We start from the raw sequence: 18,527 nt of genomic DNA on the forward strand, positions 1-18,527 counted from the left end.
GCCGCACTTGTTAACATTATGCATTGAAAGGAGCCAAGACAGGTCGCTCGGATCCGACGCGCCAGCGTCCGGCAGCATTCGTTTCTTTCAACCAATATTTCTCCCTTTCAATCTCCTCCCAGTTCACCTTGTCGGCATGCCGGGTTGCACCTCGCCAAGACAACCCACACTGCGTGTTCTACCCCGGGTGGAGACAAGAAGCGAGCCTTCTTGCAATTGTTCCACAACTTGTCAGTGGGACCAGACGCGGCGGCCCAAACGAACCCAATTAAAAACCAAGGCCCCAGCTCTGAAGCTTAACCTTTCAACATTATGAACGGCACGCCATTTGTGGTCCCCTACTCTTGGTCCGATATCCTGTCCCTTCCTCTCATCTTGCAGCATTGGCACTGGGGGAACGTGGCGCCCTTGTCCGTTTCTAGAATGTTTCCATCGGTGTCTCCGTGTCGCTTGTTGTTTCCTTCCGTCTCTTCCGGTGGAACATCGACGTGATCAGGCATCCAGAAAGACGAGACAAGCTGGAAGAAGCGCCGACTTCATATTCATTTGGTACCTGCTTGGATCGGTCGCCCATCTGCTAGCACCACGGCTTGGCTAGCAATAAAAACACCTTGCCGAATTCAACGTCAATATTGGACACATACAGCCTGCGGTCTGTGCACAATACGAAGGCTATTCCTCATGAGATTCCTGGGCGTCGCGTTTGTACACGTGTCGACACCGCAAAACGTACCACAAGATGCAGAGTTGCGCGATGGCGAAGCATAAGCTCTGTACACGATTTCGCATTGGCTGTCCTGTTGGTAAGTAGCGGAAAACATTGGTATCCAACAAAACATCCACGCCGCCTAGATGCAAGGGCGACTTGGGTCAAAACCATAAAATAACTGTGAATTCTTGTCATAAAGCTGCCACACAGGCCCGCTTCTATGCAGAAAAAAAACGACCAAAAAATCCTTATCCAATGAAGGACATCAAACATGCTGTGGGAACTCGCTAGTGAGGGCAAGCACAAAACTGAATGGTAAGACGGTCATGGGGGCCTCCAAAAATACGCAAGAGACGAATGGAAAGCAATGTGAACGGGCTAGAGAACGACTATTCGGATCACTCCGGCTTCTGGCCGTACACAACGTGGCTAACAAGGTTAGTGAACATTCATGTTTTTCATCTTCTTTCGAGCTCTCGTCAAGGTGTTGAGCAAACATACTAGTCCAGGATGGCGTGGATGGTCGGGTCGTGCAGCTGCTTGCGCACATTGGCCAGCATCACCACGACCTGCTCGCTGGTCCACTTGAGCACATTTGTAAAGAGGCGCATGGAGAGGCCTTCCAGTCCCTGGTTGATCTGCATGTAGTTGTAAAGACCAATCTGCTTGAGGACGGGATCGCGGGGCCAGGTGCCGATGGGCAGTTTGTACCGGCGGTGGACGACGTTGGTGAAACCGGTCTCCTCGAACCAGCCCTTCAGTTTGGACCCAGGTCGCGTGTCCCGGCCAATGGCTTCGGCAGCATTGCAGGCCCTCGTGATCCAGACGAGGAGCGGGTTTTCGGGGCCCAGGGAGCCGTCTTCCGAATAGTAGGTTAAGTCAAAGTCCTGGAACTCGGCCCAGCCGCCTGGCTCAATGTTTTCATACGTGCGGCGGATCAGCTGGGGCCAGTCATTGATGCTGGCGGCCATGTAGCGGCAGAAGATGTAGGAAAACGGCTGGTCGTAGATCCACTCGTTCTCGACGTCGTCGACCTCAAATTTGACGTTGGGCGGCACGAAAGCAGGCATGTTAGCGCTGAGGTCGTTGCCGATAACGATGGAGTTGGGTAGCAGGTCGCCCATCTCAATGGCCCAGATGCCGTTGCCGGTCCCAATGTCGAGGATGCGCTGCGGCCGGTCGACATCGATGGGTGCCTGGTACAATCCACCTTGTGCGGTGGTGACAATTGTGTGCAAGAGCAAAAGACGGTCCATTTCCAACTCATCGTTTGGCCTTGTGTATCCTTTGCGGTAAGGTATATTAGTCATTCAACTCAGTAACAAGAAGGGAAGATCGCAACGGTCAGTGACGTACTGCCGTCTTGGTAGGCATGGTACCGGCGGCCATATTCGACGGGGTAGTTGAAGATGCTTGAGGTGAGGGAGGTAGTGTATGTGGCGCTACATTGTGTTAGTTTTTGATACAAATCATGATGTAGAAACGGATGCCTTACATGGAGTCGGCAAGTGCGGATTCATCGTCGTTATCCTGAAAGTATAAAAATTAGCGCATGGTCACGATTCACGTCGCTGTAGGAGTATATCAGCGGACGGAGTTCAAAGAAATGAAGGCTGACATACAACTTCTTCCGCATCGATTACATCATTGTCAGCAGCGAGGCCCGTCCCTGACCTTGGCGATGCTGTCCCTGGAGGTGAATTGGGTGACTTGGGCGACTTGGGCGACTTGGCAGCGCCAGCAGGTGGTGATGAGGCTTCCGCGGCAGCAGCGCCAGAAGGTGGTGATGAGGCTTCAGCGGCAGCAGGCGATCCGGCCTCTTCTGTTGGCTTCGTCGTGTCCGCCATGTCTGCCTCGTGTGCTCGTCTACCCTGTATGATGTTCGTGTCCGTAATCCGGGGCCGACTGTGGGTTCGTCTTTTGAGACGGTGATGGACGGCGGGCGCGGTTTTCTCCTTTTGACTTCTGACGATTCCAACTACAGGTGCTTCGTTCGACGTACAAGGTCGGTCCTGGGGATCGTCACGCCCGTGGTCGATGCGTGTCGAAAGAAAAAAGGCAGAAGGCGGAACGTGGAACGTCGACCGTCGCGCACCGTAGAAAGTGGAAATTAGACAGTTGATAGAGATTGGGAGGGAAGAAAACGGGCAAGGAGACGAGTAGGAAACGCCAATTAAGCAGGCGCTTCAGCAAGTGGCCCCTGTTCAGTTCAAGGAACACGTCAGAAAAGCACGACAGCATTAAAGTAAACCTGAAAAAGCAAAAGTAGGGGACCAACCGCCCCCCTCTACCTCTCTCACTCTCCCCACGAGTAGTTGGCCCGGAGGCTTACGACCTGCTCTGTTCAGGGAAGCCGTTCAGTGAGATCTAGTGAACAGGCGGATGAACATCATAACAGCGCTAGACACAACAGGGAGAGTCGTACTTCGTAATGTGGGTTCGGGATGAGGCGGGGACAACCGTTCTTGATGTGGAATGCGTGATGGAGTGGGCCACAAAAGAATGACAGGGGGTGGAGCGCATCCCACAAGGGCGCAAAAAACAGAGACGGCAAGCGACGGAGAAGAGAAAAAGAAGATGCTGTGGTCGACAAGCGCAAATGTTTTGGCAGAAACCACGGGCGATGGTCGAGCAGACGAAATTGTACATTTTCGAGACAAAAGAGGGAGACGAGGACAGAAGAGCACCAGACAGAATGGAGCCATGATTTACGGGGACTGTCGCAGAGATGCTCCTTACAAATACGTCTGTTGGCTGTTGGCGTGGCAGGAAGGAGACTGCGGTGGGTTTCTCCGCCTCAGCAAGGTAGGAAAGAAGGAAAGTTCAAAAGGCAAGCGTGGCCGCGCTCTTTCCCCTTCCCACTTGCGACGGCGCGACAAAGCAGAAAGAACAAAGGGCGCCGTTCGATAGCACTTTCCTTGAGAGAAACTCCTGTTTTTGGTCTTTCTTCTTCGACGTACGGAAGGAGCCTTCCTCATTCGGCTGCAGTTGCACTCGGCTGCATGTGCTGTCCTTTGCGAAGCAAGAACATGCCTGCGATTGGGTTGCAATTGGCCGCCACCAGACGTTCACGCATAACTAGACCCACCTTCGTTCTGTGGTGCTTCGCCAGAGAAAGAGGGCATTTGTGTGAAGTGGGAGTGAGATTTCAGACATTGCGCCATCTCTACGAATTATGGAGGACAACGATTGACGGACCACCGGCGGCCGTCTCGTTTGCCTTCCGGAGTCGTCGACACTCGGCCGAGTCATCCCCTCTACTCCGTAAACCGACGACAAAAGACTCTGCCAAATGAGCCGCCTTACGATATACTCCGTATACCCGCGTGCTTTTAACGGCGGTGGGGATGTTAGGCAAAGGCCTCTGGCAGAGAGGGCTGCTCGAGAGGGAAAAGAGTCGGTCAGGCAAGCTGAGCGAAAATACGACATAGAGGCATGGCACTAGGGGAACACGTCCGCGTACATCAGGCGGGGACACTGCTGCAAGTCGCCGGAAAGCGCCTAGCCTCCGGGAGCGGCGCTGTGGCGTGGGCTTTACCGTTGCCGAAGTTTAGTGATTAGAGAACTGCGGCTACGGTCGCTTGCTGAATTCGTCTATGGCATCTATTGGAAGATGCTTGGCAGCCAGGCCGCCGTGATTCAAATGTTGCACAAAAAATGAATTAGAGATGGTTTAACGGAGCCACGAAGCAAACAACCGAGCGTGGTGCAACACAGTACTCTATTTGGACTCTGCACATGTCGTATTCCGTACTGCAATCAGTGGCAGAATGTTCTGTGACATAAAAAGTGGGTCCACTTCGGCGATGTGCATCGATCGTCACAACCGTCAACGTCGCCTCTCGGAGCATCGCCGTTTCGTGCAGCCTATCTTGATTCTCGACCTGTTCGTCACAACGACTGTGATCAAGAACCGAGTCACTGGTTATTTGATGCATGTAGTTAGCTGTTCAGTTATTTTTTTTGTCAGTTATGCGACATTTGGATGACAAACGAAACTATTCCATTGCTTCAATGCTTCTTTTCCACTTCTTCGGCAATGCTCTTGTGTTTTTACTCGAAAGCTCCCGTAATCATACTGTTCTGTCATCGAGGCCTCGATTTCCCATTGACGACCTCAATAGAGATCCACAGGTTAGCAAATCACAAGAAAGTGGTTGGTATTGCTCCGTCACCTTGCTGTAAACCCACTTTATTTTCGTTTGCTTGTGTCACCGCAGCACTCGAATCCGAGGAGGCAGACTCTGGTATGACAAGGTGGAGTATGACAAGGTATTCCACAGTCTCGCACAGACAATCGAACGTAGATCTATGGCAAGTGGCATACCATCTCTTATCGTCTCTTTGATGGGGAAAGTCACTTTGAACTCGGGGTCGGGCATTTGTCACAGTATTAGTTAGCGAAATGTCCGAAATGTGTATTTGTTTACATCAAGATGCAATATCTCATTTTCTCAGGAGATTATCAATGGCCACAACCGTATCTGGTAACTACTGTACGAAAGGTCAAAATTATTTTACTTTGGTAGTTTGCAAACGTACAAGAATTATATTTTGTATTGCAAATACCAGCAGAAGTAGAGAAGGCAGCGACACATAAATTGAAGCCACCCCCCCGATTCGTTCCAAAACCAAACCTCCTCTTTTCATGTCGCCATCGTCTTCATCAGAGAGCATCCTACTATCTTCGCGAGTTTTGGTTCATCATCAGACTCTCTTTTCTCGGTGCATCTTCTCTCGTCTGTCTACTTTCTCGTCATTCCGACCCCCCTTATCATCTGCCCGCAACGTTCTCTCTCTTCCCATTCTTATACTCTATATACTTCGTCTTCTATATCTGCCACTTCACCTCGAGTTCACTCCAAAGATCTCCCCATCCTTCTCAGTTGCCTACTATCTGGTTTCTGATTATCCTTCCTTCCCGACCATCACGCTCGACGGTTTTTCAGTCTCGGCTTTTCAGCACCGGTCGCGTCATAAACTCTTCTTCTCAATATCGCATACCTTCACGACACGAATTTCATCTTCAACAAGATGGTTTCAATCACCACCCTCGGGAAGCGGCCCATGAAGCGCGCACGAAGCGATTCGGACACATCTGGCACCGGCCCGCCAACCAAACGCCAGCGCCTTCAATCTCCCGATAGCGAGGGAGAAAAACGTGATCTTCTATCTGACTCGGAGGGACTTGCCAAGAACAAAAGTGACGCAATCGTTTCATTTGAGCCAAACAACTGGGAGACATAGTACGACCCAGTTGTCGACGAGAACGAAACTTTAGACAGGTTGTTAGCCAATATAAGAGCTTTCCACGAAGACCGGGCTGCTCTGGCAGCGGAAAACGACGGCCACGCATGTGCCTCGTGCGATGCTGTGGAAGAGCAATTTCCATCCCAACGCAGTCTGAGCCAAGACGCAAGTGAGAGCGACGTGGTCACTTTCATTGACCCCGGTCTGACAGAGCCCGTCGCAACGGAGTCTGACTATGGTGATGAGAACGTGGCCCCGGTGCCTTCCACTCCTCCCAACGCTGGCAGTTACTATTTCGAATCGTCTGCAAATTGTAAGTCACCCCCAGCACTCTTTACGTCACCCTGATGCCAGCCATATATCCTAACGAAGCCCGTCACAGTCATTGCCCCGTTTTCCGAACCCATTGATCCCGCCGAGATTCAAGCTCGTGAGGAGTCCTGGGCACGGTGCCATCAACTGACGTTTCTTCTTGCCCGGGAGGTTGACATTGCCCCAGCCGCTCCCGACGCCACGATCACCAATCAGCGTCTCGCGTCGCCCTTCCAGCTCAACGATCAGTATCAGTCCATCGGCGCATATCTTGATGATGAAGCGGAATCCAAGGAAAATGACGAGGAGTCCAAATCCGATGCATCGGACATTGGGATCTTACAGCCTCTTGAGTCCGAGGACAAAATTGCCAACGGTTGTGACTCTGTCGTCGATTTTCAAATCTACATCGACGCCGACGCGAAATCCAACATCTCGGACAGCAACGCTTCGGATAATGTCTCTGGCGATGACAAAGTCAAGTTACTCGAGACAAACCAGGATGTCGCTGAGGATCTTGGTGGCGGTGATGACAAGGAACCTTCCTCCTACGTCATGATTCGTCCGGAGCCGCGCAGTCCATCCCCGGGAAGCGAAGACGACCCTTGGATGCATCGCCACATCTTGAGCCCGATTCCTGTGTCGCTGCTTCACAAGGTTTCAGATGATGCGTCTGGCGCTTGAATGACGGGTTGGCGGGAGCTCTTTCATTCAATAATGGAGAAGACCAGATCATGGTCACCCAACACAATGCCAACACTATGTTCGAATTTAAGAAGCTCAACTGTTGCGCAGCTGCTCTTACCTTTTTTCACTCGCTCTTCGCCTCCGCCTTCGCATCGATTGTCAGCACCCTACAGTTATTTTTGCTACTGAGTATGCAGTGGTCCATACACCGTCACCGCTGTACTGTATTGTTTAGTACTATGCTTCAGTCTCTCTGTTCATCTTCCTCTCTTCTATCTGGCTTCCGACTTTTCCGAGCATGACGAGCTTGAGTCTGCGTCCATTTCCGTCTTACTTGTCACTGGAGCAACTCACAGCTAGACGGAAGCCAACGGGTCCATTGTTTTTCTAATGATTACACTTCTTTCACTTGCATAGACGTTGTCTATTCTCCGTTCCTCGAAACATTCCACGCACCATGATTTTTTATTTATGGGCATCGGATCGAGAAGGGATGGATGGCATCAACTGGGGAGGACTTACACTGATTAATTCGGATCTGCTATTTCTGATTTTCAAGGACTGTCGTTCAGATAAGCATCAGGGATCGGATGAACTGTTACAATTGTTTGTTTATGTTGTCGCTTTTGTTGTCTTTCTGTTTGCCCATACAATTATGTCATATACACAAATTAACGTATCATCAATATGCACGAGGAACATTCATTCTCAGTGGTAGATAAGTATTATTTCTAAGCCAAATGAAAACTAAAATGGAGAGTAAAAAACAACAGCAGGTAATCTCCTATACGCTGATAACATAGAAAAGAGCAACCTGTTACATGTGTTTGTATAGATGTGTTATTGCTGTCAAGACAGTCGACCAAATCCTGGCTGTCGCAATCACATGTGAATCGTGACACTTTGCTGCAGAAAGACCAAAAAGTAAGCTATTTTGCGCTGTGTGGGTCGGCTACAGGCGGGTGACTCTCGGAAGCAGTGGCCGGACTGGCATAAGACGCTGCCAACAGGGCCAACACTATGCCAGTGGCGGGACAGAAGTGCAGGTTCGATCCGTTGTGCTTTCTTCGCGTCTCTTTCACCTCTCCGATTTTGACGTTTTGCCCTGCGCTGCGATTGCATTCCCTCACCTCAACATACTTTTTACTCGACGACGACGACGACTTCTCTGTACCGCTCTCACAAACTACCCCCTCCTCCCTCACCTACCGACGTCATCTCGCCAATCCAGGCCTCTTTTCTGCCGGAATCCCTCCCAGTTTGCGCTTCAGGCACGTGCTTCGACCACGACATTCCGACCGAGATCTCTTCCCAATGTCGACAGCGCCGCCTTGTCTTTCTTCGAGGCGGCAATTGTGAACGCATTTCAAGAGCGGCCCAGTCGATCTGTCGGTAGCGAGGGCTGGGAATACCTGCTCCTGTTTCCTCGTCGGCGAGGCTCGACTTGATAACTTGACCGTCCGACGCCGGTAGATGGCTGCCTTTGTAAGTTGCGCAATCGCCCTCTAGAGTCTGAACGGTCCTTCCTTCTCCCGTTCTTCATTTCGCCTTCCCTATCCATTCCTGTGCCACTGCATTTCCGCACGGTCTTTCCTTCCCACGGCCCTCTGTGCCTTCCTTGCATGTGAACGTCCATAACGGTCGTGCTTTCCCGCCGCAATTTTATATGCAAACCACCTGACTTGTTCCCTGTCGGTCGCTCCTGCTTTGTATTCATCCTGGGGTCATTCGGGCCAATTTGGCGGGACTTAATTACCAGGAAGCTGGGGATAGCGGCTGGTAGGCACCTGCCAAAACTCCGAGCCAAAAGCGGCCGGCAGCAAAGTGGCTGGGTAGGCTCTACCGCGTTGGCCCAGAAAAAGTGGAGCTTAAGCCTCTCTACCTAGTCTCCAGTCAGCAGGACAACAGCGAGGTCAGACTTAACGACGTCAGCCATTCTCGTGCAATGCTCGACACCTCCGCACACCCTCACCTTTGTTCCCGACTCTTTTGTTTCTCATCCCACTATCCCATCGCACCTCCACCGTTGACGGGACTTCATTCACAAGAAGCCATTTATCTCCCCCATGTGGCCTCCCATGGCCATTACGTCGTCGCGGCATTCACGGGCGCACCATTGAATGCCCTGACATCATCGTGTCTGCCTATTTGACCTAATTGATCTGATCCTCTAACACGCGGGACATTCGGCCTTTCTGCCTTAGGACACGCCCTGGCTCTCCATGTCCGCTCCGCGCTCTTCGTTCCTCCGCCCCGACTCGTCTGACCGACACGGCCACTCCAGTCCTGCGTCGCCCAGCCTGTCTGGGGACCATGACGGCGGCAACAATGGCAACGGTGTCGGCGGCAGCGGCAGCGGCGGTGGCAGTGGCGGCTACGACTCCTACCACAACAATTCCTCCAACCCCAAGCCAACCTATGCGACCTTCTCCCCCGCAAACGCACTGTCCGGCAAAAACAACAACACCTCTGCGGCAGCGAAACGCCGGAGCACCATCCTCGTCCACCAGAAATCGCCGCTCCTCCTCGCGACCCCACCCCAAATCACACGCGCGCTGGCCTACAGCCACCCGTACCTCCTCCCTCTCAATAAACTGGCCGGCCTGATTACCTGGACGACAGGCGACCCGTGGGAGAGCTTTCTCCTTGTGCTCCTGTGGTGGCTGGTCGTCCTGTACGGCGACACAATCATTCGGCTGGCCGGCCCCATCCTCTTTGTGCTCACTCTGATTGGCGGTATGTACGGCCGACGGTACAGCCCCTTGTCGACAAGCGGCTGGAGCAGCGAAGACGGCGTTGTGGGCGGCGGCGGCGGTGGTGGCAGCGGCGGCAGCCACAGTCGAAGTGGTGGCAGCACAACCAGCGGCAGCGGCTTGGGCTACTTCCTCTTTGGAATCGGTGGTGGCAGCAACGCGAGCGGCGATGCGAAATCGACTGGCCGTGAGGCGATGAACAAAATTCGGTCTCGGGCCAAGAATCATAGCCTCGACGGCTCGGGCGCCAGCCACATGACAGCTGGGAAGGGGCGCAGCGGGACCAACGGCAGCGTCGAAGCTGGTGGCAATGGCAGCGGCGGCGGCGGCGGAGGTGGTAACGGCCACCAGCGCTCTGCGTCCGAGGCGGTGGCCAGCGCGCGACACCAGAAGACGCTGGACGAGATTGTCGACACGCTGGGCGAGTTTACCGCCCGCTGCAACCTTCTGCTTGAGCCGCTGTTGGGGCTCACGGATTTCCTGTCGACACAGAGTACGGCGACAAGTGCGACGACACGGCCGGCGCTGACGGTGCTGTTTGTGCGCATTTTGCTCTGCACGCCATTTTGGTACCTCTTAACGTTGGCGCCCATGCGTCTTGTCACGACGCGCCGCGTAGCGCTGGTTCTCGGCACTCTCATCTTGACATGGCACTCGCGCGTAATGCGTGTGAGCCGAACGATCCTTTGGCGCAGCGCCAGCATTCGGCGGACGGCGGCGCTGGTAACGGGCCTCGAATTTGAGGGCCCCATGCGGCCGTCCAAGGCACCATCGTATGTGACGGCTGGAGGCTCGAACTTGTCGGACCCTTCGACGACGGCGGCCACAGCGGCAGCTGCGCTGCAGTCGAAGCTTTCTAGCACAAAGCCGGGACGGCGGCTGTCCACGCCGCGCGAGTCGGAACTCACAAAAGCGATTCGACGCGCCCGCGCAGGACAGGACGCCGGCGTACGGTTTACGTTCATTCTGTACGAGAACCAGCGGCGGTGGGTTGGTCTGGGGTGGACAACCAGTCTGTTTGCCTACGAGCGCCCGGCGTGGACGGACGAGCACAACAACGCCGTGCCTAGCAAGGACGAGTTTGAGCTGCCCGAAGTCGAAGACGGCAGCAAGATGCGGTGGCGGTGGGTCGAGAACAGCCGCTGGCGCGTGGACGGCGTGGTGGACGACGCGGTGCGGGTGGAAAAGACGGGAGCGCACGGCGAGCACATGGATACGTGGGACTATGACGGCGAGGGTGGGCGGATGGGATGGGTGTACTACGACAACAAATGGCAGGGCGGTCGGCGCGGCCAGGACGGATGGACGCGCTGGACGCGACGGCGCAAGTGGTACCGCGACGCCGAGCTGGTGGAGGTGGACCTCGAAGACGAAGCAGCATCAGCCAGCTCCCAAACCGACGAGACCGTCGGCGCCAATGCCACCGCAACACCCGGTGATGCGGCACAGTCATCCATATCCTCTGCACAACGATCCTCCTCGCCGGCACCATCGCAAGCGGGCACTGTTCTGACAACCCATACGGCAGCGACATCGGGTTCAGAGGGCACCAACGCGGGTGTGGCGGCCAGCACTAACGGTGCAGCCGACAGCAAGCCTGCCACGAAAACGGCGAGCATCGCCAGCGGCGGTGACGCGTCAGCTGGCGCGATCGACAGCGTAGACGGCGGAGACGGCTCCGAGACGGCGTCCATTATGTCGACATCGTCCAAGTCTACGCGCTTCCGCGCACCTGGCCTGAGGCGGCGCGTTACGGACACCAGCTCACGGGGCAGTGCGGCACCGGCCGTGACGACAGCAGCCACGGCAACGGCGATTCCAGCGAACAACGGGCGCTCCCGACGCAGCAGTGAGGCCGAGGAAGAGGCAGACATGCTCAGTTCGAGTCTCGGCGTCAAGCCACACGGCAGCGGCGGCGGCGGAACCAGCAGCTGGGGCTATGGTGATGAGGCACTCATGGGCCTAGACTAGCTTCTAGCGTACTGGCTCGCCGACGAGTTTGCAATAATTCACTTTACACAGTCACGAAAGCATGCTTATTCACCGGGGTCATCGGAGAGCACACACACTCTTGTTTATGTATCATTATGTTGTGATTGCTCATTTCGGGAAGAGCCGTTTTGACACCTTGAGAAGGTTGGCACATGCTATGGTATGTAAGTCTGTCATTACCAGAGTCGTCTATGTGATTGTGATGTTTCGTGATAAAACATAAATAAACAGACGACAAACAGACGACAAACAGACAAGGACTCGTCCTCGTTTAGGCCAGACCTTGCAGCTGGGCAGCATAGTCTGCGACTTGGGTGATGCTGGCCGGCGACGCAGTAAAGTCGGTGGTGTAGCCGTAGACGGTAAAGTAGAAGCTGTGGACGCCCTGCTGGATGACGGCGGCAATGTCCGTCTGCAGCGAGGACAGCGAGGCGGGCGCAAAGGGCGACCACGTCTCGTAAAAGTCGTGCACGACAATGCTCGACTTGGCTGACCGCGCGGCGTCGCCGACGGTGGTCGCGAGCGCCGGGGTAAAGGGCGCATAGCGGTCCGGCTGGCAGCGCACAATGCCGCCCGGGTCGGTGGCGCCCGTCGTGTTGGTGTAGCACGTCTCGATCTGCACGATGGAGTCGGCCAGGTCGAACAGGGACTCGCTGCCGGCCTGCACGAGCGTGCCCGGGTTGAGGACGACGGGGCCGCCGCGCCCGGCAAACGCGGTCTTGGCGTAGGTCGTCAGCTGCGTGTTGGCGGTCAGCTTGGCGGGCACGGTGTCAATCTCGTCAAAGAAGATGCCGTCAATGTGGATGTCGTAGCGCGACGCGTTGGTGGTGAAGCCGGCCGAGGTGGTCCAGCTGGCATACTGGTCGACGGCCGCGGTGAGGTCGCTGTAGGCACGGGTGGACTGCGAGGTGTAGATGTAGCCAATGGTCTTGGCGTTGCTGCGGGCGTTGAGGGCGTCGATCCACTGGGCCCAGTCGGGTATGCTGGCCGGGGGGTTGGGGCTGTAGGGCGGGCCGTTGGCGTCGTTGACGACGACGTAAAAGGGCAGCTGGGGGTGGGCGTCGATGGCGGCGATGAGTGCGGTCCAGTCGGCCGTGGCAGTGGTGCCGGTAGGATACTCGTAGAGGGGAACGAGCAGGCCGACGGCGCCGGCCAGCGCACGAGTGTAAGCAACCATGATGGATGGGTGGGAAGAAAGGGATGGAGTGAATTAGTTTAGTGGAAGAAGACCGGTGGTTGTGACCGATCGTGATGAGATGGAGGTCCGATGGTCTTGTCAGTTGAGGGCGTCCTCGTTGTTTTATATCAATGTACGTGGGTTGAGAGCAGCAGCGTTACGAATTACTCTTCTTGTATTCTGTTGCACCCGTGGTCATGTCCTCGAGGTTGCCAGCAATGTGCCACGGCGGTCAGCATGGCTGCCGGTTCGTTCTCCGGAAGAGCCGTCGTCTGACGATCTTCGCTTATCCCTGCGATCCTAAGGTGGAGGCCAGCCTTCCTTCCAACCATAGGGCTGTCCTGAAGGCGTGCGTGCAGAAGGAGCCGTCCAAGGCTTGCAAGGGAAGGTGCCAAGGCTCAGGACCCACGAGATACGATGTACTCCGTAGGGCAGGCGCAGGCGACGCGACGGTGCCTAATTGCGGCAACTACGCCCTATTCGGTGCTTACCTGCGAGTTCCCGAATTAAAGCTCCGGGGCTGACGGAATATTACGTTGTAGTATGGAGTCGAGTATTTGAGTATTGGACGGTTTGCTGCGGTGTTACTGGCCCTTTGTCGTTTGTTGTCTTGTTTCTGCTGCCTTTTTCTATTCTTATGCGCCACGTTAAACGCGTCGTGGTCTAGACCGCCATCGTCTCAAGCTGGACGCAACGCAGGGCAGATCTTGCTCTCTTTTGTGTTGTTGGTATTGTTTGGCTTTTTGGGGATTTCCTTTCGTGGCGGAGTCGCAGGAGCCGCGGCTGTCAGCCCTGCCAATCCAGGGCCAGTCTCAACCGTGTTAATACGACATACCACTTTGAAAACCTGAGCCAAGCCACCTGAACCACCTTAAACCACATTGAATCACTTGGGACCGCAATATATCACATTGTCTCATTCCTTCGCTCCTTTCTAGAGCCCGGACCCGTGGTATATGACCCCAGGCATCAGCATCGGATGGCTCGGTGAGCGTCATTTTGCGTGGAAATGTGGGAGGGCGAAGGTCGTTCACCGTCTTCGTATCATTCGGGACGACGTAAATTGCATGACGTGCGCAAAATCAAAAGGAAACCGGCCCAATGGCTGAAAAGTTGGGCGGAGAATCGCGAGGATGAGCTTGGGAGGCAGGAGAAGGGGGAGTCGGAAGCGATATGCTTTGTTTGCTCAGGCATTGAGTGGCAAATCTTCCTTAATGACACTGCCGTCTCTTCTGGATTCACTGCGCCATGGTCGGACCACATGAGTACAATAGAGTCGGAATAGTTTGTAGAGACCATGAGGCGAGAAAGTAAGACACGCGTTCTGACCATGTTTCAAACAAAAGTGGCCATCCACGGATGCGTGACAAGGATCTCATAAATATGGAAGCACACATGCAGACATAAGACTGCAAAGGGGAAAGCACCGAAGCACGCCCGACAAGCCCGGAGACAAAACGTGGGGAGCAGCACGGCGACCATTGGGAGGCTTGAACGGCAAAAGCAAAAGGGGTAGCCATAGCCTCTCTGCTACCGTCCTCGTGGGCCAACACTGCCCCTAGGAATTGGCATTGAAGGAATGAAAGAAACACTTTATTCAACAGTTTCCCAGCAGATATGCGGCACCAGGACCATCGCGTGCTACGTCATACATATCCACCATGTTTTACTGATGCCCTGTGCCCTACTTGCGGGCTGTAGTTGCGGGCTGGCGTTTTCGGCGTCCTTTCTTATTGCTGTCCCCCGTCCCCCAGTATTGAAACTAACAAAGAGAAACCTACTTCAGAGCATGCAACCAAGAATGCCTCAACAGATCCTCTGCCGACGGCCGGTCGGCCGGGTTGACCTTCATCATAGTCCTAAGAAACGACCCAAACTCGTTCCGGTCGTCCTCGTTGAGTCCTGGCATGAACGCTTCCGACTCCAGGGGCGGTCAGTCGATGGGCTTGAATTCCTTGGGCATCCCATCGTCGTCAAAGATGCTCTGGACAAGATCTGGATCCCCGCTTGCTAGAAACTCTCTTGGAAAGGGGCCAAACAGATGGGCAATCTCGGCTAGGTGCCTCTTCAGTTCGTAATGGCCGTCCGGTGGCATTCTGCCGTCAAACATGCGCACCGCGCGGTAGAGCTCCAAAAGCAGTGCACCCAGGTTCCACCAGTCCGCGGGCATATCCCAGGGTGCTCGAATCAAGACTTCTGGGGCGCGAAGAGCAACAGGCTGGATATGTTCGGTGAGATGCTGTGTGGTCCAGCTGGCCACTCCCCAGTCGCCAAGGACAATATCAAACTCGGCGACCCTTCTCGAGTCTTCCTCGCCAAAGTAGTAGCCACGAAGCGGTTGGGAGGGAACTGGAGAGTATCTCTCTTCGGTTTTGTCTTGTTGAGGGGCGGGAGAATTGACGAGGTACCGTGACTCAATGAGAGACGTGTCTCGGAACTTGACAAAAATATTGCTCGGCTGGATATCTGCAGTTGTCTGTCAGCCTGGTGGAAGGGAGGGTACGGGTTGGTCTTCGAAGCCGTAAAGAAAATAGAAGTCCCCAAAAAACACACCTGTGTGAATGACATTGTGATTATGTGCAAAATGAACGGCCAAGACGAGTTGGATGGCGAATCTGCGCATTACCGGGTACGGCAGCCTGTCCTCCTTGAACCACGCACCAAAGCTCCGCAGCGTTTCTCCCATGAGCTCAAATACAAGGCAAACATGGGTTCCATTGGGGCCGTGGTGTTCAAAATCATCGACGAGGTGGCAAACATAGGCGTAGCCGGCATCTCCCTTGTCTCCGTCACGAAGATGCGCAAGGATCTCTCTCTCAAAAATGGGCCTATCTCCTCCATACGACTCGGCACTCAGCACCTTCAGAGCCCGGAATCTGCGCTCATCGTCGTCCCTGGAAGCCATTATTCCGTCATCGTTGGTATGTGTCATTTCTTATTCCTCACTTCTCGACATTCTCGACGTTCTCATCAATTTATCACCAGACAACCTTAAACTCACGATTTTGTCACGTCTCGGACCAGCCAGACGGTCGAGTACACCCCGAATCCAATTTTGTTCAAGATTTTGTACTTGCCCGCATACACGTCGCCGACATAGACTGGGTGGAATCCACCCGTGCGATACACATCGGCGCCTTCTTCAATGTTGCTTGGAGTGGCGTCCGGCTTGGGCGGCGTCTCGTTCCGCGAACTAGGCCGAGATGTCGGAGATTCAACCTCATCAGAAGCCATGATAAAGTTAACGAAAAGGACGCTGGTGCAAACCAAAGTCTGGCAGGGACGTATTTTGGGTTGTGTGAATGTTCAGATAATATCTGAGTCTGAAAGTTTGTGGGATGTATATGCACAGAGCAATGAGGCCAACCTTGCGTGGTATCTGCGGGGATACGATACGAAGGTGCGCTGTTACTAAGCAAGCCGCCTTTCTGCTTGCAGTTGCTTGACTTTTGTCTCGAACTTTTATGTGGAAAAGTTAAAGAAGATCATCCAGCATAAAATCACAATTATTAGGTGATTGTTCATACGTGTTACATTAAATTGATCAAAAAGTTTACTAACATGGTAACTAAAGCATCGATAGTTTTTGGTGGGTGAACTAAAACGCCCGTCTTCTAGTATAAACTGGTAAAAACGAGTAAATCATAAACAACAATTTATAACTATATATTATATATATATATATATATATATATAAGGAAGAAGAACAAAAAGAGCGTAACAAGGCAAGAGCCTGCCTTATCGCAAGAGGAAAGTACAACCAAGGCGGAATAGTCAGTGAATTTGATTTCGAGAACTCATCGTCAGCACGTCGTCGACGCAAGAGACAACTCTCCACGTCTTACCCCCTTGTCTGCCCGCCCCGGCCGCAACTGCCACCCGGCAGCCTCATCGAAGGTAATGGCAGAGTCACCTCCTCCTTGCTATACTCTCCGTCAATGGAGAGAGCACCTGGCGCCATAGCTGCGACGCGTGGACGAGACGTTGACGAGCGACAGGAGACGAGAGAGTTGTTGTTGAGCGTTGGCAAGGTCAGAAACAGGCGCCACGCAGGCGCCGAAATGTCGAAACGTGGTGTGTAAGAGGGAGACTGGCCCTGGCCTTGAGAGTCGTCGTCGTGGCCTTTGACGGCCATGTTGTCCTCGTCCTCGTCGTCGACGCCGTCTTCGTAGGCGACGGTGCTATCTTCGTTGTCGTCTGCATCACCTAGGTCGTCGCTGATGTCGTCGTCGACCTGGTCAACAGAGTCCATGTCGTGGTCGTCAGATTGTGTTGTGTCGCCTTGAGCGGGCGCCGCCGGGTTGATTACAATTCTGTCGACGATGGCCAAAGTTGCCTGGGCGATATTTGCGGCGAGGGCGGCAGGCGAACCATTGTCGAGCCGCTCCCAAGCCATCCCAGGCGCATTCGAAGCCACGGACGCACCCACGAGCCCAGTCCCCGCCACCGACACACGACACGCAGCTCCAACCGCGGCAGACGACGAAAACGCGGACGACGACAACATCATTCACCGTCAGCTGGCTTCTTTCATAATGCCGTGTTTTCGAGTGTACCTTCTCGACGGCCTCCCGGGTATTTGGGAGACAGGACACTGTGACATTAACGACGAATGGTTGACCGGGTTGATGCAAATGTTAAGGAATTTGACAAAGCACTGCAAGATGCCGAGCAACTCTGACATGGCCGACTCGCCCAGCAGGATATTCAAGAAACTCCAACTTCGAATGTGACAAATGGATTCGGTGCGATACCATGTCCCTTTTACCACAATGATCCTGGGGACACCGTTGAAGATACGCAAGACCTGGGAGGTGGATTTCTTCGTCGTGGCGATGAGAGGTCACGTAGTAATACCGACTGGCAAAGTTGGCGAACAAGTCTGCAGTTGTCGTTTGCATGTCTATGAAGCCGAAGAGGCTCTCATAGTGCCCATTTGGAGAATCTGTTCATAGTAGCACTGCCGCGTGTGTGTTTCTTTCTTCTCGGATACAGAAACGACGTGCAGAATGGACGTCGGCGCCGATTTATGAGCAGCGAGGCCGTTTGTTGATTGTCGAAGAGACATATGCACTTTGGAGTATGTTGCAATTCCTGCGGCATCCATTCTTCTCTCTAATTATCTGGTTTGCAGTGCACATGCGTTTCACAGTGTTTGTCTGTCACCACCTCAAAACGGCTGATTAGATGGAGACGGTGAACCAGGGTGGTGAGCGGTTCCAACGTCAAGCGTCGCTGTCCTCTTCAATGATATTATGTTGCGAACTTGCCGGTGAGAAAGGTAGACTTTGCACATATTTTTCGTCAACATCGTGACGGTTGTTTGCTGATTTGGTGGGCCTCTAAAATGTTGCCACGACAAGACATCCAGAGCTCTTGCTGGACCTTTGCTCCACAATTCTGACACATTCGCGAATTTGAATACCACTGGGCTCGATGTGCAGTAGTCGTTGCTATCGAGCTACACCAGTACTGCCGGCGAGTCTGTTGAACGCCCAGATGCATGGGTCAAATCAACGTGAGAAGGCCGGCCATAATGCGTGTCCGTTCAGGGAGCCGCCACATGATTTCCACCGGGCAAACGTGTTTTTGTCACGCTATTTGTTCGTGTTGGCCATCTTCACCAACTGCTGCGACACCACACCGC

At 53.9% G+C, this 18,527-nt stretch overlaps 8 protein-coding genes across 8 annotated transcripts; 2 read left to right on the forward strand and 6 right to left on the reverse strand.

The window, feature by feature from the left end:
* Positions 1 to 1,209: 1,209 nt before the first annotated feature.
* SPBR_03121 (UMTA methyltransferase family protein) lies at positions 1,210 to 2,098 on the reverse strand (the record flags this gene model as incomplete). The annotated part of the gene is made up of 2 exons (XM_040761424.1): positions 1,210 to 1,905; positions 2,066 to 2,098. The coding sequence occupies 2 exons, from the start codon at positions 2,096 to 2,098 to the stop codon at positions 1,210 to 1,212; spliced, it is 729 nt and encodes a 242-aa protein (XP_040620095.1).
* Positions 2,099 to 2,200: 102 nt separating this feature from the next.
* On the reverse strand, positions 2,201 to 2,556 carry SPBR_03351 (uncharacterized protein; the record flags this gene model as incomplete). The annotated part of the gene is made up of 2 exons (XM_040761653.1): positions 2,201 to 2,239; positions 2,332 to 2,556. The coding sequence occupies 2 exons, from the start codon at positions 2,554 to 2,556 to the stop codon at positions 2,201 to 2,203; spliced, it is 264 nt and encodes an 87-aa protein (XP_040620096.1).
* Positions 2,557 to 5,743: 3,187 nt separating this feature from the next.
* Positions 5,744 to 6,955, forward strand: SPBR_02911 (uncharacterized protein; the record flags this gene model as incomplete). Its single annotated transcript, XM_040761214.1, has 3 exons — positions 5,744 to 5,955; positions 6,112 to 6,217; positions 6,314 to 6,955. The coding sequence occupies 3 exons, from the start codon at positions 5,744 to 5,746 to the stop codon at positions 6,953 to 6,955; spliced, it is 960 nt and encodes a 319-aa protein (XP_040620097.1).
* Positions 6,956 to 9,180: 2,225 nt separating this feature from the next.
* On the forward strand, positions 9,181 to 11,682 carry SPBR_02380 (integral peroxisomal membrane protein; the record flags this gene model as incomplete). The annotated part of the gene is made up of 1 exon (XM_040760683.1): positions 9,181 to 11,682. One exon carries the CDS (start codon positions 9,181 to 9,183, stop codon positions 11,680 to 11,682), a length of 2,502 nt encoding a protein of 833 aa, XP_040620098.1.
* A 292-nt stretch (positions 11,683 to 11,974) lies between these two features.
* SPBR_03111 (spherulin 4-like cell surface) lies at positions 11,975 to 12,880 on the reverse strand (the record flags this gene model as incomplete). The annotated part of the gene is made up of 1 exon (XM_040761414.1): positions 11,975 to 12,880. The coding sequence occupies one exon, from the start codon at positions 12,878 to 12,880 to the stop codon at positions 11,975 to 11,977; it is 906 nt and encodes a 301-aa protein (XP_040620099.1).
* Positions 12,881 to 14,813: 1,933 nt separating this feature from the next.
* SPBR_03064 (serine-threonineeeee protein kinase) lies at positions 14,814 to 15,785 on the reverse strand (the record flags this gene model as incomplete). The annotated part of the gene is made up of 2 exons (XM_040761367.1): positions 14,814 to 15,346; positions 15,434 to 15,785. 2 exons carry the CDS (start codon positions 15,783 to 15,785, stop codon positions 14,814 to 14,816), a joined length of 885 nt encoding a protein of 294 aa, XP_040620100.1.
* A 92-nt stretch (positions 15,786 to 15,877) lies between these two features.
* SPBR_03382 (uncharacterized protein) lies at positions 15,878 to 16,114 on the reverse strand (the record flags this gene model as incomplete). The annotated part of the gene is made up of 1 exon (XM_040761683.1): positions 15,878 to 16,114. One exon carries the CDS (start codon positions 16,112 to 16,114, stop codon positions 15,878 to 15,880), a length of 237 nt encoding a protein of 78 aa, XP_040620101.1.
* A 607-nt stretch (positions 16,115 to 16,721) lies between these two features.
* Positions 16,722 to 17,387, reverse strand: SPBR_03244 (uncharacterized protein; the record flags this gene model as incomplete). Its single annotated transcript, XM_040761547.1, has 1 exon — positions 16,722 to 17,387. The coding sequence occupies one exon, from the start codon at positions 17,385 to 17,387 to the stop codon at positions 16,722 to 16,724; it is 666 nt and encodes a 221-aa protein (XP_040620102.1).
* Positions 17,388 to 18,527: the final 1,140 nt, after the last annotated feature.

The sequence above is a fragment of the Sporothrix brasiliensis genome, assembly GCF_000820605.1.
Source record: "Sporothrix brasiliensis 5110 chromosome Unknown Cont17, whole genome shotgun sequence".
Lineage (NCBI taxonomy): Eukaryota > Fungi > Ascomycota > Sordariomycetes > Ophiostomatales > Ophiostomataceae > Sporothrix > Sporothrix brasiliensis.